The sequence below is a fragment of the Crotalus tigris genome, unplaced genomic scaffold, assembly GCF_016545835.1.
Source record: "Crotalus tigris isolate CLP2741 ecotype Arizona unplaced genomic scaffold, ASM1654583v1 scf7180000018301.7375997, whole genome shotgun sequence".
In the NCBI taxonomy this organism is placed as follows: Eukaryota; Metazoa; Chordata; class Lepidosauria; order Squamata; family Viperidae; genus Crotalus; species Crotalus tigris.
In genome coordinates, this window is record NW_024096931.1 from 2,405,287 (window position 1) to 2,433,256 (window position 27,970).

Here is a 27,970-nt window from a genome sequence, read left to right on the forward strand (position 1 = left end):
AGCATTGTCCAAGGAAGAATGTCATATGATGGGACCCAGGAGGAAACATCTTATACTCCAGTAACCACCCTCTGAAATATTCTCATCAGAAGTGAGACTTGTCCCCCAACGGCTACCCTTCTATTAAAGCCTAAAATCTTGGCTCTGTTGCTTGGCCTGCCACACTGGGGGGGGGGGGAGAAATGATGCGTAGAGAAGATTCTTATCCCGGGCTCCCCCATCATCTTGGTTCTTAGCTTTTAATCCTTTAAATTGTTTTTACCGCTTTTAAAATGTTTCATTATATTGTAATCTGCCCAGACTTATTGTATTAGTGAGTTGGGTGTACAGAAAATAAATAAATAAATGAGTGAGTGAGTGAACAATGAGCCTGATTCTTGCCTAAGGCCCCTTTGTTATGTTCTACATTACAGGGGGTTCTCAACCTTGGCAACTTTAAGACTTGTGGACTTCAACTCCGAGAATTCCTCAGCCAGCTTTGCTGGCTGAGGAATTCTGGGAGTTGAAGTCCACAAGTCTTAAAGTTGCCAAGGTTGAGAACCCCCGTTCTACAAGAAAGCAGAATGTATTGGCCTCCCTCCCGTTCGTTCATAATACAAACTGTATTGCGACAGAGGGGATTGTTTGCAAGCCTTCAAAGAGTCAGTTTTCTATCAGAGATGATGAAGTCATTTGCACTGGTGAACTGCTAGAAAGAACTTTAGTATTTGAAATTTCACTCTTCCACTTAAGACTATTTATTTATAGTCACCAATCTTTTTAAACACCATGATATAACATTCCTTTGGAATGTTAAGCCTCTTAACGACATGATTTCTTTCCAGCAGTCTGGATTGCAGATTCCATGAAATACTGCCCAAACTGACATCATGAAAACTGCTAAGCACGTCATACTTTTTAAAAAAAAACAGATGATACAAATTATTGTGTCTCTCAAGGACAGCATTTCCTTCAGTAGTTAGAAATGTTTCTGTACTCAGTATGGCACACACGTTATTTGTGCATGTCTTCATCTGAAGAGAGAGAGATAGATTTTAAACAATAAGCAGAACTTCAGATAAGTTCGTTCTGGGTCCCAGAGAGAGGCAGCCAATAGCTTAAGCCTTGTATTTATTGCAATGATTTATAGTTTAGAAGAAGATTCTTTTGATTTGCAGCTTTTTAAACTGTTCTAAGATGGAGTGCAATAGTCAAATTTTAAATCTCAAGCCCTTTCAGTACGAAATATTCCAAATGATGGGATTGGCTATAGAAAAATGTCCAATATTATTCTCCAGATGGAGACAATTTGTATCTAGCTTTGCTGGCTGAGGAATTCTGAGAGTTGAAGTCCACAAGTCTTAAAGTTGCCAAGGTTGAGAACCCCTGTGCTAGCAGTTGTTTTTCCATTCCTTTTTGAAAGGGAACATCCAGGAATCAGGCTTTTTAAATACTCAGTTTCTCCCTTTTTCACAACAAGAAACCTGGCAGTTTCTGATACCACCTTAAAATATATAGTTTAAGTAATCAGAGAAACAAGTAACACTTTTCTTATTATTTTAAACTTCATTTGCCTCCCCTTCATTTTAACATCACAGTTTTGCAAGCGTGGTCTCAGAAGTGCAAAACGTGAGACAATTCTTAAATACAGTGTGGAGAAAGACAACATTCAGGTCTGTTTTACATTTCAAAAGCCACATCCCAGTAGTCTGTAGAACACATGAGAGGTACACCTACTCAGTTTTGACTCCCTGATATAAACCAACATGTATGCGTTGGTACAGTGTCGCACAGATAGGTCATCGTCGTGGCCTCCATAGTTATGTTCAATTGCTTCTTCTTTTGTACATCTAGATACAACATCATCATCAAATTTACACCACTGTGAAAATAAAACAATGAATGTAAAAACCGCAACTTGTAGAAAGTATTCAGTAAAACATTTACGCTCTAAATTTTAGAAACTTAACAGAGATAAATTTATTCTAATTTGGGATGCTAAAGCACTGCAAACTGCCTTGTCCCAAGCAGACCCAAATGTGTAACTCAGAATTGCCAAGGAGTAACAGAAAGCCTTAAGTTTGACACTGGAGCAATCAGCTGGGATTCATTCTAGATCATGTTTCTCAACCTTGACAATTTTAAGGCATGTGGATTTCAACTCCCAGAATTCCACAGCCAGCATTGCTGGCTGTGGAATTCTGGGAGTTGAAGTCCACATGCCTTAAAATTGTCAAGGTTGAGAAACATTGTTCTAGATTGTACAAGCCAAGAAGAAGTCTCAGAACAGATCCAGGTTTCTCCTTGTTTGTTCCTTTGTACTGGAATTGTTTCAAATCCCTCTTGCATGTTAAGCGTAGCACACAGAAAGAAGGCTGCATGGCTATTTCTTAATAAAACCAAAAAACTTAATATCTAGCATGTTAAAATATTTGGCGATGCAGCATTTAAACAGAAACTATAGATTATTCAAGTTATGCAAACAGTTTTTCCCCTGACATCTGATAAAACAAGATTAATAACTTTTCTAAAATCTCAGAGTTAATTTTCCACAATTTCCAAGACATTATACATGGGGAAAAATATATCACTCCTGATGCTAAAATTGTTAACAAGTATATCAATTAAAGGATTTCCAGTTAAATTATTTGATGGTTTTTCTATTACTTACTTTTCCATCCCCTTTCGGGTTCAAGTAAACAACATAATGCCCCCCATGATTATCACCACTGTGTACGAGCACCGCGTGAAGAATATAATTTGCAGCATCTTTAGGATCAGTTTTTTGCAAGAATTCATCCAGAGGCAACTGATCTGGAAATTCAAACCTTTTACAAAAATAGGAGGAAAAAAAGAGAGTTATGTGGGGTTTGGAAATGCATTCAGTAATCAAGTTCTGGGTAACACATAAATGCATCACCTTTGAGAGATCAGTTGCATTGCTAGGCTTCTTATTTAGTATAGGTATCATAAAAAAATTTCTCTTTACTACAGAATTGTTGTGCTATGTATGATTGTTTGCTAAGTTGTAAAAGATTAAGGCAGGAAGGGAGGGAAGGAAGGAGAAAGAGGGGGAAAGAGAGAGACGGAAAATTATAGAGAAATAATTTTTACTGTAATTTTTTTACAGTAATTTTTAAAAATTACTGAAATCACCCTGCCAAATGCAGAAAAATTTCAGCGTTATCTTTTCCCCACCTTCCTAATTCCGTGAAAACCGAGGTTAGAATGTGTTTGCAGGGTCTCCTCAATTTTAGCTTTGTTGCAAAAGCTGAAGACTCTACAAATGAAGCTGAGCATTTCTACATCATTTACCGAAAGGGCAGAAAACAGAGAGGAATGGCCTTCTGCCAATTCACATCATCAGCCCACCTGTGTTTTTTTTTTTTATCAATACCCATCTTTCTGGCTGCAGGGCTTCCCAACTCTACTTGGCGAAGACAGAGCCTGTCTATCACAGAATGCATTTACGGAAAGCGTGAGGACCCTTCTTAAAACTAGGGGGTGGGGTGGGGGGGAAGGACAGCAGTTTCCTGAAGTTTCCACAAAGAGCTCAAGATACCCCTTACGACAGCTCTGAAGACTCTTAAGCAGTGGTTCTCAACCTGTGGGTCGGGACCCCATTTGGGGTCAAACGACCATTTCACGGGGGTCGCCAAATAAGGCTGTCCGCCATTTTTTCCGCCTTTTCTTTGGCCACACCCCTGGCACCCGGTGATGTATAAGTGGTTGGGGGGTCACCACAACATGGGGAACTGTATTATGGGGTCGCGGCATTAGAAAGGTTGAGAACCACTGCTCTTGAGACTTGTTATAACGTAAGCAAGATCACAGGATCCCAGCTAGTGTCTCCCAATTGCTGAAAACAAACTTTTCAGGGTTATGCATCGCTCCCTGTCTGTCCAGGGGCATGCCTTTGACACGGAGCGACTGCCAATGGTGCAAAGTTATTCTCATCCACTCAGCGGAAACTGAAACCCCACATTAGAATCCTGACCATCACTCATATAAATATGTTACCTATCATTTATCTTGATGTTCTGGTCCGTCTGGGGATCGTACATGAAGCGCATGAGTTGTAGGTGTAGTACGGGGGGCAACGTTAGGAACTTGACCCCTTTTTCTGCCTCCTGCGTGTGAAGCAGATAAATACACAGATGAACAACTGAGTTATTACCATCACCTGCTGAAAAACGGGCTTTCAACCAGAATGGCAAAGTGGGCCTCAGCTTGACATAAAATATAGTCCTTGACTTACAACAGTTCATTTAGTGATCGTTCGAAGTTACAACGGCACTGAAAAAAGGGGTTTATGACTGTTTTCATACTTATGACCACTGCAGCATCCCCATGATCGTGTGATCAAAATTAAGATACGTGGCCACTGACTCATATTTATGACGGCTGAAGTGTCCCGGGGGTCGCATGACCCCCGTTTGTGACCTTCTAACAAGCAAAGTCAATGGGGAAGCCAGATTCACTTAACAACTGGTTTACTGACTTAATAAGCTACAGTGATTCGCTTAACAAGTGTGGCAAGAAAGGTTGTAAGGTGGGGTAAAATTCACCTAATGACTGTCTTGCTTAGCCACAGACATTCTGGGTTCAATTGTGGTCAAAGACTACCTGTACAGGAGTCAAACTGCTGATAGGGCAAACCAGCCAGGATGGAACAGCACCCAGGTTCAAGCTGCAGCACTGGCTGCCTGTGGGCTCCCGGGCCAAAATGGTGGCCATCTCCTTAAAGCTCTACGCCAGCGGTGGCGAACCTATGGCACGTGTGCCAGAGGCGGCACTTGGAGCCCTCTCTGTGGGCACACACACCGTCGCCCCAGCCCTGCCTCCTCCCACGGCCCCCTCCTCACCAGCAGCCCCCTGGAGGAGAGTCACCCCCGGGCATGGCCCACGCAAAGCAGCGCAGCCAAGGACATGGTAGCCGGGCAGCGGGGACAAGACTCCGCCCTTGCACCACGTCGTGCGCAGATGATGCTGCAGGGCACGGGCAGAGGGCGTGGCCGCCATGGTGCTGCTGGATGATCTGTGGTGGGCTGTGAAGGTGGTGGGTGGCCCAGCGGGCATGGCGGAGCGGGGACAGGGGTGGTGGTGGGGTTTTGGGCACTCGGGTCTCTAAAAGGTTCGCCATCACTGCCCTGTGCAGAACAGCACCATCGGGCATCTATCATTTGTTTCATGATCATTTCACAGCACCAAAGAAAGTGATTTACAACCAGCCCTTGCACTTACAACAGATACAGCATTCCCACGGTCACAAATTCCAGTGCTTGGCAATCAGCACGCTTTTAGGACAGTTGCCGTGTCCCGGGGTCATGTGATCGCCATTTGTGATCTTCGGAGTGGGGGGGGTCCCAATAAGCAAAATCAACGGGGGGGGGGGGAATGCTGAATTTGCTGAATGACCACAGCAAAAAGGTAGTAAAAGTGAGCGTGACCCACTGAATGACCGCATTATTTAACAATGAAGGTTCTGGTCCCAATTGTGACAGTAAGTCAAGGATTATCCTTGTCTGCCTGCCTATCCATCTAAAGCAGGGGTAGACAACCTTGGCTCTTTTATGACTCGTGGACTTCAACTTCCAGAATTCCTGAGCAGCATGGGGGAACTATGGCCCCCTCATGACTCGTGGACTTCAACTCCCAGAATTCCTGAGCCAGCATGGGGGAATTATGGCCCCCTCATGACTTGTGGACTTCAACTCCCAGAATTCCTGAGCCAGCATGGCTCAGCTTGGAAACCTCTCCCTTTCCCCTCAGCGTGGCTGGCTCAGGAATTCTGGGAGTTGAAGTCCACGAGTCATAAAAGAGCCAAGGTTGCCTACCCCTGATCTAAAGATTTGTGTGATCACCAATCTTAAAACAATTCTGGGAGACTCACACCACCAGTAAAACTAGAAAACCATAAAAAAAAAACACATGACAAAAACTAAAGAAAAAAAAGCCAAACATTCCGTTACGTGCCTGGGATGTCCTCCCCCTCTTCCCAGCCCTTGGGGGAAGGCCCAGCTTCTTATGGCCATCTGTAAAGGGGAACTGTAGATGTAAATGTAAAAAGGGGACTACAAGATTGCCGGGGTGGGGAGAGCGTTCTATGGGGTGGGGGCTACTATGGAAAAGGCATGCTTCCCGGGTCCCACTGGATGGCAATATTTAAGAGGGAACTGGAGGACACCTTGTCTGTGATGCCCCCCCCCCCTTCATGGAACCCTCTTTGCCTTGAAGGATGGGGAACCTCCATCTGACTAAACATCCTGCAAGTTAGTTAAATTTGCTGATTTGATTGAGGGCACTGTGATTCCACTGTTATGCTTCTTTCGGGGGGATGTTGGCTATGCTGGTGTTTGACCCAGAGTCCTTCTGGGATAGCACCATTAATAAACAAACACACTTAAATAAGCTAACACGCTGCTTACGCATGCTATGCTTCTCTGGCACCTTTTGCAATTCCACAGACCCGACTGAAGGCTAAGCATACCTGCAAACCATGTTCTCCCGCATCATATTTGTTATCTCCATCCAGCTGTTCCACTGCAACATAATCGATGAAAGACTCAAAGACTGAAAGAGACAAGGAAGAAGAGCTTTATGTATATGCTCCATATTAAAAAGGTATGAAATATACCGGTGGACACAACATTTTTCCCTCCCCACAACTGAACCGAGGTAAGTCCACAAGTCATACAAAATAGAGTCGGGAGCTAGTTGAATTTCATGAATGATTTAGGAGTCCTTGGTGCTCTCTGAGCAAACCCCACTCCCTTCGACACAGATGATGTCATCTAGTTGGGTAACGAAATGTCTGCAAGCAAACCGCCAAGCTCAGAGACAGTTAAGGACTCCCCAGTTCTACCCTGAGCTTAACCCTGACCCCACCACCACCATCACTGATGATTTCACTTAGTTGGGTAATGAAATGTCTGCAAGCAAACAAACTCAGAGAACATCAAGGACTCCACAGTTCAACCCCAGCTACATATATTCTACTGGAAAAGAAGGGCTTGTTGGGGCACATGAATTCTTATTTAAGAGAACACATACTTACTGTTTTTCTTTCCTTTTATACTAAGTTGAATATCATAATAATCCTCTATTCGTTCAGATCGATAGTCTACGTGTTTGCACTGGATATAGGACTGCAAGTAAAAATCAGGTGGTGGGACACCGAGGCAGGTGAACAACGCGACCATTTATCCTCCACCCCACACGTCCAATACCTACCACCATTTTCCCTCTGAATAATTTAGGGATCGTGCCTTCTACGCAGGTGCCTTTCATTTTGTTTTCGACATTATCAAGCAACTGGGGAAAAAAAAACACCCCAGAATGCCTGAATTAATAATGAGCAGCCATTAGAATTCTATAGTCTCGGACAACACAGGACAGAGAAAGAGGTGTGTGTGTGTGTGTGTGTGTGTGTGTAGGGGGGGGATGCTCGGCTATCGCTCATGCAGGCCCATCCAGATAATTATTTAGTTTTCATCTTAAGTCTGATTGCAGGTTCTGAAGACCTCAAAATGACATCTTCTCAATTCAAGAAAGGCACAGGCAGCCATTACTGGCAGGAAAACAAATTTACACAATCCTTCAGATCTTTCGCTCATCAAATAGGGTCCCCACTTGTCAAAGAAAAGCTTCCTTTGAGTCAAACTGCACTCCAAGTGACCTTATAACCATTTCCATATAGTTTCCTTGGCAACAATATGGAAATTGTCTGCCACGGCCTTTTCCTTTGGGGGGGGGGGCTCTTTTCCTGGTCTAACCTGCATTACTCAGGGGTCTCTCATCCAAATATTAACTCGGCCCATCGTGGCTTAGCTTCTTGAGATCAGCCAAAATGCTACCATTTGCTATGACTGTAAAAAATCTGAACTCAATCTTGGTTAGGCCCATTATTTCTACAAACCAGCAAAAATGCCATTTTCAGCCCATGGACCCCTTTTGCTTTTGAGTAACATGCTGGACTTTTGCACCCTAAAAAGGAGGGGAAGCCAGAGTAAGAAAACGGATGGGGGCCAAGACACAATTTATAATCAATCAATCCAATGTAATTGGAATTAAGCACAATTAATAAAAGCAAGCACGTAATATGATTATTTTTTATGCAGAGGCTGCATAAAGGACAGGAATCTCAGTCCTGCTGAGTGAAAATAAAAGAGAAACAATACATACCACTCGACATAGTTCCTGAACATCATGTTGCATGAAGCTGTCTAAAGTCTCCCATCTTTATTAAAAACAAAACAAAAAGCACCACTTATAAAACGGTAATATTTGAAAGAAACCCAGAAGCATCAAATATGTCTGATTCAGTGCACACACACAAAAAGGACATATTACAATGAGATTAGCTTTGAAGCATTTGGGAATTCAGTTAATCTCTTAATGAATCACCAAAGCCTGCATTTTGCTCTGTTCTCAACGGTTGTTGGCCACATGTACACACACTGCAAAACCAATTTTCTGTTGGAAAGAAAATCGTTAACTGTAGCTTAACCTTACACCAAGGAGGCCGTGCAGCTGACCCAATGAGGTGTCAAATGAAAGAAGAAAGGTATCTAGCAAAACAGTCTGCTGTAACAAACACAAGAGTTAAAAATAAAAGGCAAAGGTTGATCTACGATAATAAAAATTGAATGAACATAAACAGTGGACAGCAAACAAGAATCTCTTATTAATCTTGCGAATATTCTGCGTGAAACCGCCTGGCACAATCTCCTCTGACTGCATGCATTGCAGAATGGTTTAAGAATCAGACAACAATTCTGGTTAAGGAATTTTCTCCAGGAAGTTCTGGGAAACATTCTGTCTTCAAGTGAGGTCATATGTATGGTGTTAGTTAGGATCCCTTCCATTAAGCAAAGGCCACCTGCAGCCAAGGGGGAAAAGGCCACATTCCCTTAGCTGTAAGAATGTCCTAATGTCACAAATTCATTGTTACTTTAAAGCAGGGGTAGGGAGCCAGGCTGGCTCAGAAATTCTGGGAGTTGAAGTCCACAAGTCATACAAAATAACTTTACAAATAACTTTGTTGTGGTCGTAGACCAGCAATAGCCATCACTTTTTACAATATATTAAATAATAATAACAACAACAACAATAATAAATAAAAATAGTACTGACATTAATAGTAAATAATAACATCCCTGTTAAGAAAATACATGTTCTCAAAACTAGGGGTCACTCCCTAGTTTACGTGAGTGGATAGCCGATTAGTGTGTGAGTAAATATAATGTTCCAAACATTATTAGAGATATCGCCAAAAAATTGGCACAAATTGATGGCTATAGATCTGTAACCAATTTTTTTCTTGTAGACATGGCCGCAGCAAAGTATTTTGCCACTGCATGCGTGATAGAAGGGTTTGAGTCCTGGAGGAGAAAGCCTAAATAAAAATTGTCTGCCCTCCCTGGTAATCTCTCTAATAAGGGGAGAATATATACTGTCCTATAAACTCGGTATAACTCACAGTACAATAAAACATGTGAGATATCTTCTCCTTTATCACATATACGTACCCGTTCTGCTATTGGTGTTCTCTTAAACCTGCCCTGTAGGAGTGCTGAGGGAAGAATGTTAAATCTGGCTCTGAAGAAACCTGTTCTTTGTTTTGGGAAAGTCAGATCATTCATAAAAGAGCCACGGTTCCCCACCCCTGCTTTAAAGTAATGAATGGCACCTACTTGCCCCTGTGAATCAGACCTGCTCCTTTCTGCCTTCAGGTGATGCTCAAGAATGACAGGATGTTGATAACAGGCTGTTAAGGACTTCGGAATGAGGTTTTTTTTTTGTTTTTTTTGCTGTAGGCATTGCTTTAAGATGCAACAAAACTAACTTAAATTACTTACCTCCATCAGGCCCCAGGGCATAGCCACATTTATTCAGTGCCAGAGTGCGCTAGGTGCTGCACCTAAGTAGTGCTGCAATGTTTAATTGATTAAAAGAGGTTTCATTGTTATGATTAGGCACATGCTTCCTAATTAAGCCAGCAAGCTTTTTTCAAAAAACAAAACAAACCCATTGTTTCTGCCTGTTTGCAAGTTCAATCAATACACAGATTAAGACTGGTAGGGGTTAATCAATTAAACATGCTTCAGTTTTGCTGCAGCCCTTACAAGGTACCATCTGCACTCACAAAAGGTACACAATTTAAAAGAGACCAGAAAAACCGCTTATGAAAACTCCCAGAAACTTCTGTTAATCACTTAGCGGGGCAAGAGCTCTTGGAAACCTTTCCAACACTTACCCAAAAGATTTTGTTAGCTTCTTAGTTCCTACTGGTTTGTCGCTATGTTGTAGTTCATAGAACACTCTCTGCAAGGCTAAAGGAACACTTTTCGAGGAGTCATCTCCTTCGGTAGGCATCATATATACAGCCTAAAAAACACATATAACTTGAGTTTAGAACAGTGGTTCTCAACCTGTGGGTCAGGACCGCATTTGGGGTCGAACGACCATTTCACGGGGGTCGCCAAACAATGCAGTCCGCCATTTTTCCCCCCTTTTCCTTAGCTGTGCTACTCCCTTTTATTCTATTGGCTTTTGAAAGCCAATAGAAGAGACTCTCTTGAATAGAGTCTAATTCTATTGGCTTTCCAAAGCAAATAGGAATTGTCCAGGCTGTCTCTGCCCTGCTGAGCCCGCCAAAAGTCCCATTCTGCAAACAGTGCTGCACCAGTTGAGTAGTCCTCGACTTACGACCGGTTGAGTAGTCCTCAACGTATGACCGGTTGGGGGTCACGGCATTAAAAAGGTTGAGAACCACTGGTTTAGAGTCTCTAAACAAGTCCCAATGTTTTTGTTTTTAATGCCATGTCCCAAAGGTGTTTTTTTCTCCCCCCAAAAAAGGCAACTGGACTTTGTTTTTCCTTGAAGATGTTTCACTTCTCATCCAGGAAGCTTCTTCAATTCTTCAGTTCTGAATGAGAACCGAAGAAGCTTATTGAATGAGAAGCAAAACATCTTCAGGGAAAGACAAAGTCAGTTGCCTTTTGGAAAAAAAAGCAACTTTGGGACAACCATGACCTGGGTGACTGAGAATCTCCATAGACATTTTGTCTTTTAATCTAACGGCTGGTTCCCTCTGGTGGCTTGCTGACCAATTCAGTTAAATATTTATTTATTTATTTATTTATGAGACTTATATACCGCTTTAAGTGCAAGCACTCTCTAAGCGGTGTACACCAGTAAGCAATGTATATATATATTTACATTGCCCCCAACAATCTGGGTCCTCATTTTACCTACCCCGGAAGGATGGAAGGCTGAGTCAACCTTGAGCCGGTGAGATTTGAACCGCTGACCTGCTGAACACAGTCAGCTAAAGTGGCCTGCAGTACTGCAGTCTAACTGCTGCGCCACCTTTGCTCTTGAATACACCTGAACAACCTGCTTTGAGATATCCAACAAGTTCACCCAGGCTGCTGACAGTGAAAGGTTGTTTACATCAGACAGTCGATCTTTGAGACCCGAACTATCACTAAACCAGCATCCTGTTTGAGCCTGGGAAAACAGCACTTAAGACGTCGCTCAGCTCAATTATATGACATGGGATTAGGGATGGAGTGGAGAAAGGAGTTCCTGAACAAGACTGCCTTTCATATTGCTTTACTTTTGACTTATGTCCAGTCTTTATTCCCCACATATCCATGATCCTGGGATGCTGTTATAAAGATGGATCAAATAGACTTCAAACCAGAATTGTTTCTGTTAAGAATAATAGGAGCTAACTATGAGAAGGAGAGCGGATATCTAATATTACATGTATTAACAGCAGCAAGAATTGTATTTGCCCAATATTGGAAAAATGAAAACTTACCAACTGAAGAAGTATTAATTAAAAAAAATTCTAGAGGGTGCAGAAATGGATGGATTGACTTTAGAAAGAAAGAAAATTCAGTTTACTTTAGAACATGGGATAATTTGTATCAATGGCTAGAAAAACGACTCAGAGAGAAAGGAATGGAATATGTAATTTTGAATACATACTAGTAAGAAGGATGACATGGAGCGATTAACTAATATTGTCTAAGATAACTAACCATGTTTATTGTTATCACTTAGTATTATATCTATTATTATTGTTTAAATATATGTACCCAGACAATTTGCTGTTTGCTAAATATTGAAAATGTTACATGGGGAAACCCCAGCCTTGACCCCAACCCTAACCTAGACCCCAACCCTGACCCCATTTTACCCTTAACCTCATAAAAACTAATAAAACTTTTCAAAAAAGATGGATCATTCGGACTCGCAAGGTTTCACAAATTTCAAACTGGACCAAGGTCCACTGTTAAACAAAATTGGCCATCTGATGGCCACCCAAGTCATTCTCATGAAAACCCGAGAGAAATGCCGATTTTTCAGCTCAAGCGAGAACCCTCGGCTCCCCTTAGGTCACTCTCTCAACTGCACAATTTTAGTAAAAGGTAAAAGAGGTCACTGCTGACTCTAGTGGGCAATGCTCATCTCCATTTCAAGGCCATTGGGCCAACTCTGCCTGAAGATTATTTCCACGCTCATGTGGCCAGCATGACGTCACGGAATACTGTTACTTTCCCACCAAAGTGGTACCTATTTATCTACTTACATTTGCATGCTTTCGAACTGCTAGCTGTGCAGGAGCTGGGGTGAGGACGGGAGCTCACCCTGTCACGTGGCACTCGGGTCTCAAACCTGGGTTGCTGGCTTTCCAGCCGACAAGCCCAGCATCCTAACCGCTGAGCCACCGCACCGCCCTGCACAGTTCTAGGGGAGGAGTCCAAGTGCATCTGAAGAACACCAAGAGATACAGTTGTGCCTAATTCCAACTGAGGCGGTGCCTCAAGCAGGGCTCCTGAAGCGCGAGGCAGACCGTGACTATCTACTCCACATAGCTGCTTGTTTTGGCACTCGCTCCCTTGTCGAGCAAATTTCGATCCTGGAAGCCTCAAATGGGGGATGTTCAGCTTCTAATCTACCTAGATCTGCATTACACTTCCCCCCTAGATCTGCAAATCACTTCCCTCCACCTCTTGGTCAGATGCTTGTAGAAGAAGTGTGCTGAAGACGGGATTTCTATGGGATACCCTTTCAAGTCTGAGGGAAAATAAAATCCACTTGCTCTCACACTGGCCGATGTGCTCTTTTATCCTACCACACTCACACTTTGCTTTATATAGCAGGCTGAATTGGGTCAAAATTTAGGAGAATGTTTGCAATAGATTATGCCGCCCTTCTTCCCTCTTACATACAAGCCATACAAGATATGATGAGTAGGATAAGTATGCTTTGCAATCTCCTAACTGTGCTCTACAAAATAAAATGGAAAATTTCTGTCTGCAAGAATTTGATAGTCAAGGGTTTCCAGAGCTGCTGCAGAAGTAAGGAGATATTTATTACCCAGAACTGTACCTTATTGGTTTGGTTTCAAGAAACACCGTGAGTCAACTTTGGAGAATGAATGGAGCTCAGTGACTGACCACTTGCTCTGCATATGGACATTTGTGAACCTGCGATGTAAGGTAGGAAGGATAGTGGAAGTCTACCGACAGAAGGTTCTGGGAAGCGATGAGAACAACCGTGGACCTAGCCAAGGACCCTAAGGAGATTAACAGGTGAAACTGCAAAAAGTAAAATTAAGCGTGACTTAATTGATGAATGGGAGAACAGAACCCAATAATTCATAGAGGACCTGCTATGCTATCTAAGCCTAAACAGATCAAAAGAAGATCAACCAGGCTCAGGTGTTGTGGTTCCGGCTAATGAAACATTCCAAAGAACTTCCAGGCATTTATTTTCCTAAAAGTCTTTTATTGTTACAAAATGCCCGCACAGGCACAACAGGAGGGATGCTAGGATCTAAGTTCTCTTCCTCTGAGCAGTTAAATTATCAGCATGTTCCCTCCCTAAATTAGTCATATCTCACACTATCTAATTAGTGTGAAGGTCAAATGTTTTCTTCCTCTTTCTTTCCCCCGGGCTTTACCCCCAACGCCCCTTCTGCTCTTTATTAACCCCATATTTACCGGACAATTCTGCATATTGTCAAAAGCAAGAATATACAACATTTGCAGCGTTGACATTAGGTTTGACTGTTCAACAAAATACTTCTAGCAAACCCCCCCCCAAAAGTCAGCCCCCCTTTTCAAAATCCTGCTTTTAAGGGTGGCACATCTACAAAGACCTGAAAGACAAGGATGAGAGCAGTGAACAGCACATGACCAGGGGAACAAGACTTATTTTTTATCTGTTTATTAATTAAATTTCTGTACCGCCCATCACACTGGCTGAACAGCCTTAAACAGTATGAGATTCATACTGGCTCTCCTTTAATAGGTTTAAGGCCAGGGAAAAATGGGCAAAATATAGAAAACTAAGACAACTTGAGCCCACATTTATTAGTGAATATGTTAATGCAGGATCTCTGTGGGCTGTCTGAATTTCTTTCTTACTGAAGTCCTACTTGACAAGCCGATGTCGTGCTTAAGAGGCGAAATGGAAATGCCCATGGCTTCTGGTTTTTCAGATTTCTGCCCAAGGTTCCAAGAAGTCCAGGTTGATTTTCTTCCTGGTTCTCAGGAACAGCTGTCTGCAATCGGACACTTCCAAAGTATTGGACTCTGGTTCCAAATGCCCTCAGCCAAAAAGGCCAAAGGAACTATCTGGGGTAATTAGTTTGCAAAAGCTGTCCTAGAGGTTGACTTTGTTGTTTCCTATCTAAGATCAAAGGACTAGAGATGGCAAATAGAGTGCTTTAAAAATGAGAAGCAAAAAATGTAGGGCAGGGGTTCTCTTTTGGCACAATGCCTAAACAATCAAGGCCCCCTCATTATTAACTGGAAAGACAATAACAAACCAAAATATGAAGCTTTCTGGGTATAAGTTGAAAAATAAAAGGGTAGGGTGGTTTGGCACTTTTTGTTGTTGTTGTTAATTGCGAAGTCGTGTCTGACCCATCGCGACCCCATGGACAACGTTCCTCTAGGTCTTCCTGTCCTCTACCATCTTCTGGAGTCCATTTAAGTTCACACCTACTGCTTCAGTGACTCCATCCAGCCATCTCATTCTCTGTCGTCCCCTTCTTCTATTGCCCTCAATCTTTCCCAGCATTAGGCCCTTCTCCAGTGAGTCCTTCCTTCTCATTAAGTGGCCAAAGTATTTGAGTTTCAACTTCAGGATCTGGTCTTCTAAAGAGCAGTCGGGGTTGATCCCTCTAGGACTGACCGGTTTGAACACCTTGCAGTCCAAGGGACTCGCAGGAGTCTTCTCCAGCACCATAGTTCAAAGGCCTCAATTCTTTGGCGCTCAGCCTTTCTTATGGTCCAACTTTCACAACCATACATTGCAACTGGGAAAACCATGGCCTGGACTATACGACTTTTGTTGGCAGGGTGATGTCTCTGCTTTTTAGTATGCTGTCTAGATTTGCCATAGCTTTCCTTCCCAGGAGCAAGCGTTTTTTAATTTCTTGGCACTTTTAGGGGCATAAAAACCCAAGAAAAACATATTCTTTGCTCGACTAAAGCACTCTAAATAAGGAAATAGGACAGCTGAGTGGGAGAAGGTAATTTGAACTGCTTGCTTTCCTCAAGAGTATGAGTGGAGCAACCATGAAAATCCAAACACTCTTCCTTATTGTGCTTCTGAGGGATCAAAGTTTCTGGGCTGAAAGAATCCTTGGAAGTTCCTGAAACTGGTTTATGACAGCATTTCCTGCTACCTCAGACATTCATATGGTGTGTGTGTGTGTGTGTGTGTGTGTGTGTCTTCAAGATCAAAAGCTCTCAAAAGACTCATCCTCCGTAAAATTTATTCCAACAGGTTCTAAAGCAGCGGTTCTCAACCTGTGGGTCGGGACCCCATTTGGGGTCGAATGACCATTTCACGGGGGTCGCCAAACCACGCTGTCCGCCATTTTTTTCCCTTTTCCCTAGCTGTCCTATTCCCTCTTATTAGTGGCCACACCCACTTGGGGGTCACCACAACATAGGGAACTGTATTATGGCGTCACGGCATTAGAAAGGTTGAGAACCACTGTTCTAAAGCCATCTAAGCCAATGGCCATGATTTGTGGTGAAGAGAATCCCAAAGGATAAAAGAGTTTGCATGAAGTTGTGCTTCCTTTTATCTACTCTTAATTCTTCTACCGTAGCCCGTTCTGGTTCTAATGTCTGGAAAAGTCCAAAAGGACCTCTATCTGTCCACTTTCTTTACGCTACAGGTGATTTTAAAATGCCTCTAGACCTTTTGAGGCAGTGTTTCTCGACAATTTTAAGGCATGTGGACTTCAATTCCCAGAATTCCACAACCAGCATTACTGGCTGTGGAATTCTGGGAGTTGAAGTCCACATGCCTTAAAATTGTCAAGGTTGAGAAACACTGTGGAGGCCTTCTGACAAACCAAGTCAATGGGGAAGCTGGATTCATTTAAGAACCGTGTGACTAATTTAAGAACTGCAGGGATTCGTTTAACAGCTGTGTCAAGAACAGTCACACAGGGCAAAACTCACTTCACAACCATCTCACTTAGCAACATAAATTTTGGGCTCAGCTGTGGTCGTACGTTGAGGACTATCTATAAAGGCCTTCAAATTTTCCAGCCTTGCCTCGCAGAGATATTTCAGCTCCCTGATAATTCTGCCTCTCTTTTTTGTGCTCTTTTCTTTCAAATGTGGAGATCTTACTGCATTTGTCACAGTAACTTAGTATTAACTCTGTCATGGGAGCATGGATGGGCTCCAGGCATAGAAAAAAAAAAGACACCAATAACATAAACATTTCCTTCTTAACTCCAAATACAGGTAGTCCTCAACGTGCAGCTGTTCATTTAGTGACTGTTCAAAGTTATAACGGCATAGAAAAAAGAGACTTATGACCGTTTTCCCCACTTAAGACTGTTGCAGCAACACCACGGTCACGTGATCAAAGTTAAGACATTCAGGCAACCGGCTCATATTTATGACGACGGCCATGTCCCAGCGTCATGTGATCCCCTTTTGTGACCGTTGGCCAAGCAATAGGGAAGCTACATTCACTTAACAAACCGGGTTACTTATTTAACAACTGCAGTGATTCACTTAAGAACTGTGGCAAGAAAGGCCGTAAAGTGGGGCAAAGCTCACTTAACAAATGTCTCCCTTAGCAACGGAAAATGTGGGCTCCATTGTGGTCGTAAGTCAAGGACGCCCTGCAGAGGGTGGATGGAGAGAAAACATCCCTTTCAGGAGCTCTTCACAGAAAAAAAAAAAAAGAACATCTCAGACAAGTTTTTACAATAAAAGATGGCTTTTCCTATCAGTTAGCATTTATCCTTTCTGTAAAGCAGGGGTTCTCAACCTTGGCAACTTTCAGACTTGTGGACTTCAACTCCCAGAATTCCTCAGCCAGCTTTGCTGGGAGTTGAAGTCCACAAGTCTGAAAGTTGCCAAGGTTGAGAACCCCTGCTGTAAAGTCTGAAGAAAACTTAAAACCCTGAGCAGTAAAAACTCTGGAAGAGGCTTTTTGCTCAAGGAAGAAATCTAACTTAAAACCTAAAGACAAAATTCACAAACAGCAGCCCCGTTAACGCTGTTTGTCTGAATAGGGAACGTGGGAGCTCGTGTCCATAATGGCATTGGGCGGCTCTGGGATGCAGTTTTGTCAGGGATAAAATGGCACTGCCCTCTTCCGTTCACTTATTTGAATCTCCATCGTCTTTGCTGCTGCTTCGCGGCGCTTGGAAAAGCCTTGCTTGTATGCACGAGTCACAAGACGAAGTCTGTGATGACTGTGCACAATCGCACGCCTCTTAATAGCAGGGCTGTCTCCGTGACATAAAGAGAATGCTATCAGTAGGGAGAAGAAGAAGAAAAAAATACTCCAGCACAAAACAAACAGGAGCTGCAAATTAAGATTCCAATGTGAGGTAACCACAAATATGGCATCTCGTAAGAGTCACCAGTAAGCTCAAATGCAGAAGCTACTGAAATAAACCCAGAGGAAGGCTCCTAATGTTTTTTTTTCTCCAATGCAATACGTAACAATATTGGTCAGCAGCAAAAGTCTTTAAGATAAAGATAAGATAATCTTTATTGTCACTTTTTCTGTGTACACACTGGCACACGATAAAAATGACATTCTGATGCCCTGTCTCAAAAGAATACATATATATATTTAGGTAGGTAAGCAGGTCGGTAATGGTGATGGATGGATAGACAGACAGACAGATACACATACCATACCCATAGACACATATACATGCTGTATGTTTGTATGTATACACACCCACACCCACATATATATATATGAATTACAGTCCATGTTGAATACATATTTACCTTTCGCAATTGGTTTGTGAAAAATAATGTCTGTAACAAACTGTTCATGTAGCAGGTTGCACCCTGGTTCTTCAGCCCCACATATCCGGTGTGCTTCTTGGAGTCCCATCTGGAACATTCATAGAATTGGGATATAAGAATTGCGCCTAGACACATTTTACACACTCATACACATACGTACTGAAATCAAGCTAGAAACTTGGTTTCCATCTCTGAAATCCAGCTGGTTTAAATTTAACTGTCAGCAAATCACACATCTGTTATGGAGCAATTAGGATAATAGTACACATGTTCAGAATTCTGAAATCTTTTCAAGATTTCGAACAAAGCAACAATAACAAAAAGAGAAATTAAAAACAAAGATATAGCAATTTCCAAAGAAAAAGTCACGTGTCTGAAAAATGAAAGCTGCTTAGAAGCTATGCTTCTGTGAAATGGAGTTGCCTGAAACTGAATTATTGAATATACCGCCCAAATTTACGATAAGCAACCAAGTCCATTACCAATTCTACAATACAGGTAGTCCTTGACTTATGGACACAATTGAGCCCAATATTTCTTTTGCTAAGTGAATCATTTGTTAAGTGAATTTTGCCCCATTTTGCGACCTCTCTTCACACATTGGTAAAGTGAATCACTGCAGTCACTAAGTTAGTAACCTGGTTGGCAAGTGAAATCTGGCTTCCCTGCTGACTTTGCTTGTCAAAAGGTTGCAAAAGATGAACATGTGACCCCCGGGACACTGCAACCGTCATAAATGTGAACCAGCTGTCAAGCGTCTGAGGGTAATCATGTGACCATGGGAATGCCACAGCAGTTGTAAGTGTGAAAAACGGTGCTAAGTCACTTTTTTCAGTGCTGCTATAACTTTGAACTGTCACTAAATAACTGTTGTAAGTCGAGGATTACCTGCACAACCAGTTCCTCTGGGAGAAGGACAAACTGAGACCTAGATAGGAGGAACCTCTCACAAGAAAACCTGCCTCCTGAAGTTGTGGGTGTTTCATCACTGGAGGCTTTCAGGAAAAGAGTGAACAGTCGTTTGTCTAGATCAGGGGTAGGCAACCTTGGCTCTTTTATGACTCGTGGACTCCAACTCCCAGAATTCCTGAGCCAGCGTGAGGGAACTATGGCTCCCTTGATGACTCGTGGACCAACTCCCAGAATTCCTGAGCCAGCATGGGGGAACTACGGCTTCTTCAGGACTCGTGGACTTCAACTCCCAGAATTCCTAAGCCAGCCATGCTGAGGGGAAAGGGAGAGGTTTCCAAGCTGAGCCATGCTGGCTCAGGAATTCTGGGAGTTGACGTCCACGAGTCATGAAGGGGCCATAGTTCCCCCATGCTGGCTCAGGAATTCTGGGAGTTGAAGTCCACCAGTCATAAAAGAGCCAAGATTGCCTACCTCTGGCCTAGGCCGCTTTATGACTCGTGGACTTCCAGAATTCCTGAGCCAGCATGGCTCAGCTTGGAAACCTCTCCCTTTCCCCTCAGCATGGCTGGCTCAGGAATTCTGGGAGTTGAAGTCCACGAGTCCTGAAGAGGCCAATGTTCCCCCCATGCTGGCTCAGGAATTCTGGGAGTTGAAGTTCACGAGTCATAAAAGAGCCAAGGTTGCTTACCCCTGGCCTAGTTGGTATGAGGATTCCTGCACTGATACTTGCGTGTGCATGTATGTGTGTGTGTATGTGTGTGTGTATCCCTCCTAGAAGAACTTGAAGGTCTTTCCAAGAAACCAACTCCATGTGAAGGATGAGCCTGTAATTATAATTCCCCCTTCTTCCATTTTATGTCAGTTCCTTAGATAGGGATTGTTTGTTAAACTTGCTAACCAATGTATTAGGCAAGTATTACATGTGAGAATGTGAGAAAGGTATGCATGGTTAAGGTCTTTGACTCAGTGAAAGAAATTTAAGGTGGAAAAATCTGAGTTGTTCCTCTCTTAACTCCACAATTAAAGAAATTGTAACATTTCTTAGAAATAACTCGTTAAGTCTGAAAAGGGAAAAACTGCAAAAGGAAAAAAGTTAAGCAAACTACTTTTTCCCCCCTCAAAGAAAGAAAAAGAGCAAAGGCTACTTACGCTACACCATGAGGCGCATCAGCTTGAACATAAACTTCAAAAGTTACTTTGTCATCTTCTATATAGCCTTTATCTGGATCAGTAACTTCCTACCAAAAAGGAAAGGAAAGGAGCAAAGGATTGAACCAAGAACATCAAAACCCTGGTCAGTCCCCGTAAGGCAGTGTTTCTCAACCTTGACAATTTTAAGGCATGTGGACTTCAACTCCCAGAATTCCATAGCCAGCATTGCTGGCTGTGGAATTCTGGGAGTTGAAGTCCACATGCCTTAAAATTGTCAAGGTTGAGAAACACTGCCGTAAGGGCTCTACACAAGTAGCCATTCTTGAAAGGTCATATTTCATTCTGAAGCTCAAGTCAATATAAACATACATCAATTTTTACCACTCAGCTCAAATGATACGGGGCTGTCTCAAGCTGTCAACCGATGGCCATTTCTATAAATCAGTGTTTCTCAACCTTGACAATTTTAAGGCATGTGGACTTCAACTTCCAGAATTCAATGCTGGCTGTGGAATTCTGGGAGTTGAAGTCCACATGCCTTAAAATTGTCAAGGTTGAGAAATACTGCTATAAAGCAATAGAAGCCACCGATAGCTGCACAACTGCAAACACAATTAGCTGGGAGGCTAGGAGGACTGGCTGGGAGCAACTTCTTCTATTACAGCACCTGAAACTGCTTTTTGTCTCTTCCTGATCTACAGAGCTGAGAGGGTATCCGTGAACACAAACTAATCTTTGAGCTCTGCATGTCAGGATGCTTTAATGAGAGTCATAAAGTTTCCTGGATTTCAGTTCTGAAAAATTACTTTACGTGTTTACGTTCCCAGTGATTGAGGGTTACCTTATTAATTGGTGACTATAAATTTAAGAATCAGTTATCGTTATCATTTTCCTCAATAGTTAAGATTAACCATTCAGAACACTGATTTCTACCCCGAAATCTGGACCAGTGTTTCTCAACCTTGGCAACTTGAAGGTGGGTGGACTTCAACTCCCAGAATTACTTAGTCCAGGCCATGGTTTCCCCAGTTGCAATGTATGGCTGTGAAAGTTGGACCATAAGAAAGGCTGAGCGCCAAAGAATGGAGGCCTTTGAACTAGGGTGCTGGAGAAGACTCCTGCGAGTCCCTTGGACTGCAAGGCGTTCAAACCGGTCAGTCCTAGAGGAGATCAACCCCGACTGCTCTTTAGAAGGCCAGATCCTGACGTTGAAACTCAAGTACTTTGGCCACCTAATGAGAAGGAAGGACCCAATGGAGAAGAGCCTGATGCTGGGAAAGATTGAGGGCAATAGAAGAATGGGACGACAGAGAATGAGGTGGCTGGATGGAGTCACTGAAGCAGTAGGTGTGAACTTAAATGGACTCCAGAAGATGGTAGAGGACAGGAAGACCTGGAGGAACGTTGTCCATGGGGTCGCAATGGGTCGGACACGACTTCGCAATTAACAACAACAACAAAGAGGGGAGGGAAGATAAGGTAGCCAAGCTAACCACAACTCCACTTCAACTTCGACCTGGGTTGTAATGTGTTCTAGTCCAGGGGTCTCCAACCTTGGCAACTTTAAGACTTGTGGACTTCAACTCCCAGAATTCCTCAGCCAGCCAAGCTGGCTGAGGAATTCTGGGAGTTGAAGTCCACAAGTCTTGAAGTTGCCACGGTTGGGGACCTCTGTTCTAGTCCATCCAATCTGGAATGAGCCAACTTGCCGCAGGAAACCTCACCGCAGCCAATTCGCCAGGGGGACAATTCAAATTAATTATTTAAAATAATTAAAAAATATTTTAATGTTCGTCATTCACATTTCATTTTGTCCCCTTCTTTGGCATTCCTTTTTCACGATTCATTTCTTCAATATTACAACTCTTATCCCGCAGTGAGCTAGCTGGCCTGTGGCGAGTTGTCCTAGACCCCGTCCAATCTGCCTCGCCTCCTTCCTCCCCCAAGTGGCAAGCAGTTACTTACACTCCAAGACATAAAATTGGAAAAGCCCCAATCGTTTTCCTTATGAAAGAACAAGTGGCTGATGCGACGACTGAAAGACTTCTCATCGTCCTTGTAATTTATTATCTTGAGGACTGCCTGCGCATGACAAGACCATGACCTGCAACAATTAGAGAGATAATACTTGACACACTGTGCTGCAGAAGAGCCACTCATAAATTACATTTTACTGAGCAAGCCTCTTCATTTCTTCTCACTCCTGGATGTAAAACTTTCCTCCGGTAACCTCTCAGGAGTGGTAGCCATTATTAATATCCTGGAAGAAAGCTGTTTATTTTATTTCATTTTTTATGTCTTCCCACATAAATTTTCCATCTCGTTTCATTATTTTCTTCTACAGATGGTTACAAACGTTACTCCTTTCAAGGAGCAACATATCTCCTCGAAAACCTGTATTTCTATTGACTAATAGCAAATCATAGTAATAAAAAAAATTAAAAATCACACAGAAAAATAATCTGTTCATTTAATGGGAACACTAAATTGCATTTAGTGGGAATATGAAAAATTAATCCTACTTAGGTGAAACTTTGAGTGTAAATTCACAAATAAGGTGAAAGTAAATTCTGCACTTGTTTTCATCTTTTGATTTTATCTCAAAGTCCAGCCTCCAGAGAATAACAGGAAGTAAATAGTCAAAATAAGTAGTCAAAATATTAAAGGAATTGGATCGCTCACTTTGTATCCTATTCTGTCTTGTTAGAACTGCAAGGCTTAAAATGTAAATGAGTAAAATTGAACAACCAGCTAAATAAATACATGACAATCATGTAATTTTTTTCAAAGAATTTTTATTTTCTTCATAGCTCAAAATCATACCTGCCAAAACTATGGCGATTTCAGCTTTATATTTTAAATGAAAGGACAAAAGGAAAAATTCTCTAATTTAACCTTCCTGTCTGCTGAAGGGCTTCTACATTTAATTACTGTCTTTATAAAAACTGTAGCTGTCAAATATTTCAACACAAACAGGTCATTCTGCAGAGATGCGTTCACTACTAGTATCTCTCATCAGAATTATCTGCGTTCGTTTATCCAACCTAAAATTCAGTGTAGTGCATCTTTACATGGTTGTGTTTACTGTAAAAAAAAAATTAATACTTACCTTCATTTGAAGTCCAGATTAACCATTTGTAAAGGTTGTGGGAAAGTGTTTACGTTCCCAGTGATTGAGGGTTACCTTATTAATTGGTGTCTATAAATTTAAGAATCAGTTATCGTTATCATTTTCATCAATACTGTATATTCCGGTGTATAGGGCGACCCGGCGTATAAGACGGCCCCCGAGTTCGACGCCAAGTCGCAAGACAATCGACGCCGAGTCGCATGCCTAGAAAGTCGTCTTATACGCCAGAAACTACCTTATTTCTGGCGTATAAGACGACCCCCAAGTTCAGCGCCTGTTTCAACGCTCTCAAAAGTCGTCTTATACACCGGAATATACGGTAGTTAAGATTAACAATTCAGAACACTGATTTCTACCCCGAAATCTGGACCAGTGTTTCTCAACCGTGACAACTTGAAGGTGGGTGGACTTCAACTCCCAGAATTGCCCAGTCGGCCATGCTGGCGGGGGGGATTTTGGGAGTTGAAGTCCACCCATCTTCAAGTTGTTAAGATTGAGAAACACCGGTCTGGACTGAAACAAATCCCTGTTCTCTGAGGCTACCAACACTATAACTAACATCCAACTTTCGGAAGTGACAACTAAGTCCTCTTTGTGTCTGGAAGTTGAGTCATGGCAACTGGACTTCTTTTCTGTCTGGTTTGAAACGTTTCACGGTTTATCCATCTTCTTGGATCTGCTCGCATAAGCAGGAAAACATTTCAAACCAAAAAGGAAAGAAATCCACTTGACTCAACTGCCAGACAACTCTGGATGGCTGAGAATCTTCATCGACATACGTCCTCTGAATATATGCACACCTACAGCACTGTTCCCATTTGGCCCCTTCCTGCTGATGCCCCGCAGGCTGGATGGATTATCTCCTACCGGGCAACAGATCCACGTGCAGAAGATTTTGAGGCGCTTGCATTCAAGAGAGGTGCCGTGTATCAATTCATAAAAGGACTTACGTGGAATCGGACTCAGCGTTGCACTGAAGAAAGAATCCTACGCTCTTTTGGTGTGGCCGGTCTGGGTAAAGCCGTGGCATCACCATGATCTTCCAGGGCAGGTTCCGCACAAAACAGGGGGGGCTCAGGACCGACTCGCTCAGCCGATTGAAACGCTCAACCGTGAACTGAAACGTCGCCTCTGACCGCCAGCTTGTGTCTGCAAAATAAGGGAAGAAGCGTTCCTAGAGTCTGCGGCCTCGGCTGTGGGATTCCAACAAGAGAATTTAGACCCGATGAACATCACCGATGCACTAGTCCTTGAATTATGACCTGTTGCTCGGGACCGTCCAACGTTAACGATAAAAAGGTACATATCACCGGGATTCAAAGTTCTAGTGGCTGGGGCCCCTGCAGCCACACGATCGCATGTTGGGTGCTCAGCAACTAGCCTGCCTTCCCAGCCGTTTGCCGCATCTCACAGGTCATGTGACTGTTTTGCAATGGGTTTTTTGGGGGGGGCAGGACATTACAATCGTCGTCAATATGAGCCAGTTACCAAGTGTCCAAATTTTGATCATGGGGATGCTGAAAAGGAGTGTAAGTGTGAAAAACAGTCATGATTCCCTTTTTTAATGCTGTTTCCTAGCCCAGGACAGGCGTGGTAAGTTTGGCTGACTTGGTCTAATGGGCAGGAAGACAGAGCTAACCCATTGGTGGATTCTCCATCTCCTGTGCTGGAGGGGGGGGGGAGGTAGGACATGCCTCTACGAAAGCTTTACAACTTGTAGGTTTTTATCCTGCGGCATCGTTATAGACATAATAAGCTTTCTAGTATAAATATGATTTAAAAAAATAACATACACTTGTACTGTAATATGGCTGCTAGTTAAATCATTTCTGCACGATTTAGGTTTATTCACCCAAGGCTACCAAAAACTCCAGCACATTGGAAGTGAGGAGGACATGAGTCAGCTTCCAAAACATCACACACATTGTTTAGGTAAATCAGGAGTCATTTTAATTTGAACTTTGTGGCACTTTTTAAGGAAATAGAGTAACTGGTCATAATGCAAACTTCAATAAATGTATTAATGCAGTGGTTTTTTTTTTTTCTAAAAAAAAAGGTGCCAGAACTCACACATGTCATAAAACCCGCCTTGCCTATCCTACAAGGTTCCATCCAAAAAAGGTGCCGGAACTCTGTTCTGGGCATTCTATGAGAAAAAAAGCCCTGAATGCAGGAGTCTTCCAACTTGGCCCTTTGATGACTTGTGGACTTCAACTCCCAGAATTCCTCAGCCAGTCATGCTGGCTGAGGAATTCTGGGAGTTGAAGTCCACAAGCAGGGGTCTTCCAACTTGGCCCTTTGATGACTTGTGGACTTTGCCTATCCTACAAGGTTCCATCCAAAAAAGGTGACTACAAGTTGTTTATCCATCATGTAGGGAAGTATTTTGTTTTCCCTACTCTAAATCTACCATTAATTTAATTTCATAATTCTGGATTATGAAAGAGGAAGAAAACTTTTATCTGTGTTGGCTGTGATTTGTTCTCCAAGCTCGTTTTAATATAATTCCTGAACGTTTCGTTACCAAACTAGATAATCTAATCAGCAGGATTTTCTTGTCCTATTCTCCTTAGCTTATTCACAGCCAAAATCTAAAACCCGAGCTACAAGTATTTTCTATTATTTCGAATTTATCTGTTTTATCCACTACAAGCTACACCTTCAATGTTTCAGAAGTTTCCTTCCCCAGGTAGGTCTCAGTAACTAGCATATCATCCCCCAGGGACTACTTGCTGAAGAAAACAAAACCAGCTTTCCACATCACCACCAAACGGAGAGCAAGTTAACTCACCATCTTCCATGTCTTCTTCTGTGTTATTGTGACCATCAGCCATGGCTACATTCCCATTGATGACTGGATTTGGGGTAATTCTTGGTGGATCATCGGCATCTCCAGCTTTTGAGGACAAAGAAAACAGAAACACACCAATAAATCTGGATTGTGCCAGAAGAGCGGACCAATATATCCAAAGAATGGATAGAGCAACATCTTGATATGCTGAGTTGGCGGTACTAATGTTACCATGGGGAAGGTGGGGTGAGGGCAAGCCAAGGCAGGGGGCAATAGCTAGGGCAACTTTATATATAAATTCAAAAAATAACAATAGCATTAAATAGCCACACAACTGTAACACACAATCAATATTCATCTTACTAGTTCACTTGAACTGTCTCTTCATTACATAAAAGGTAATGAACAGAACTGTTTATCAGAAGATAAATAATGTTTGAAAATATTCCCCTTCTAGCTCCTGTTCAAGCTTTTAGCTCAAGCTTCTCCCTCTTGAGCAGGGGGCTGGACTAGAAGACCTCCAAAGTCCCTTCCAGCTCTATTCTATTCTATTCTATTCTATTCTATTCTATTCTATTCTATTCTATTCTATTCTATTCTATTCTATTCTATTCTATTCTATTCTATTCCATTCCATTCCACTCCACTCCACTCCACTCCACTCCTGCAAATTATACTTCTAGCGTTATCATCTCCCCCCCCCATAACATTTCTGTTCATATTAATAAAATACTTCACCTCATTTTTCTGGAAAGTAACCCCAAAGAAGAAAATAATAAACACTGACACAACTTTTTTTGACAGCCTGTTGCTTCTCATTTTGTTTTTACAATAACACCAGCTTATTCTTGAAAAAACAACTCAGAATTATTATTGTTAAAAGTTGTCCAATCATAGATTTACATCATTTTCACCCACTGTGTGATCTGGCAATCAATGTAAAACTAATATGCTCTTTTCTCCCCATTATATGTCAAGCATCTAGCCTTCAAAAGATATTCAGCACCCAGGACAGAGCTTTGATGGCCTTCCTTATACAGTACTTATCACCAAAGTTATATTACTACAGGTGCTGGCTTCAATGATCATAGGGAAAAACACAGCGCCGAGTGTAAAAAAATAAAACCAAAAAACCAAAAACCAATGTTGGCTTCAGAAAGCATGCTATGTCTTTTGGGAAAACTGTAAAATTTGCTAAGCACATATTTTATGCATTTAAAATGAGTGAGAGTGAGAAGACATAGATGAGGCCTCTAAATCAACCTTGTAAAAATGTAGAACCTTTCATTATCCCTATAGCCAAACATGCTAACCAACACAAGAGTCGTATTTGCCAGGAAGACTGCATAAAGAATTAAACCATCCATATCTTTGTGCTGCCATATTAACACAGAGTTATTTTTTTCCAGAAAAATAGAAGAGCCAGCTGTATATAAATTATAGTTTGGCCCTTTAGTATTCTGGAGCTGAATATTCATTAATATTCTTTTTTCCACCACTGACCTGTTTTGTTTTTTTTTGCTTTGAAAAGTTTTCAAAATTACTTGGTTATGCCCTAACATTTTATTATTTGATGAAGTATCTCCAAAATGCAAGGTCTTATTTTCCCTTACAGGAATGGAAGTAATGGATTTCGTTTTTAATTCACAATTTGTTAGACAGTAACTACTTTTT

General features: G+C 42.2%; 1 protein-coding gene across 1 annotated transcript in view; it reads right to left on the reverse strand.

Moving 5' to 3' along the window:
• The window catches only part of USP7 (ubiquitin specific peptidase 7), a 90,446-nt gene that overhangs the window by 18,743 nt on the left and 43,733 nt on the right, over window positions 1-27,970 (reverse strand). Inside the window, exons 2-14 of the mRNA XM_039349751.1 lie at window positions 26,297-26,401; window positions 24,456-24,654; window positions 22,341-22,479; window positions 20,373-20,461; window positions 18,291-18,399; window positions 10,238-10,368; window positions 8,164-8,218; window positions 7,213-7,293; window positions 7,037-7,127; window positions 6,470-6,552; window positions 4,000-4,109; window positions 2,651-2,807; window positions 1,717-1,861 (exon numbers count right to left, since the gene is read on the reverse strand). Coding sequence (XP_039205685.1) covers window positions 1,717-1,861; window positions 2,651-2,807; window positions 4,000-4,109; window positions 6,470-6,552; window positions 7,037-7,127; window positions 7,213-7,293; window positions 8,164-8,218; window positions 10,238-10,368; window positions 18,291-18,399; window positions 20,373-20,461; window positions 22,341-22,479; window positions 24,456-24,654; window positions 26,297-26,401 — 1,494 coding nt within the window. The remainder of the gene's footprint in view (window positions 1-1,716; window positions 1,862-2,650; window positions 2,808-3,999; window positions 4,110-6,469; window positions 6,553-7,036; window positions 7,128-7,212; window positions 7,294-8,163; window positions 8,219-10,237; window positions 10,369-18,290; window positions 18,400-20,372; window positions 20,462-22,340; window positions 22,480-24,455; window positions 24,655-26,296; window positions 26,402-27,970) is intronic.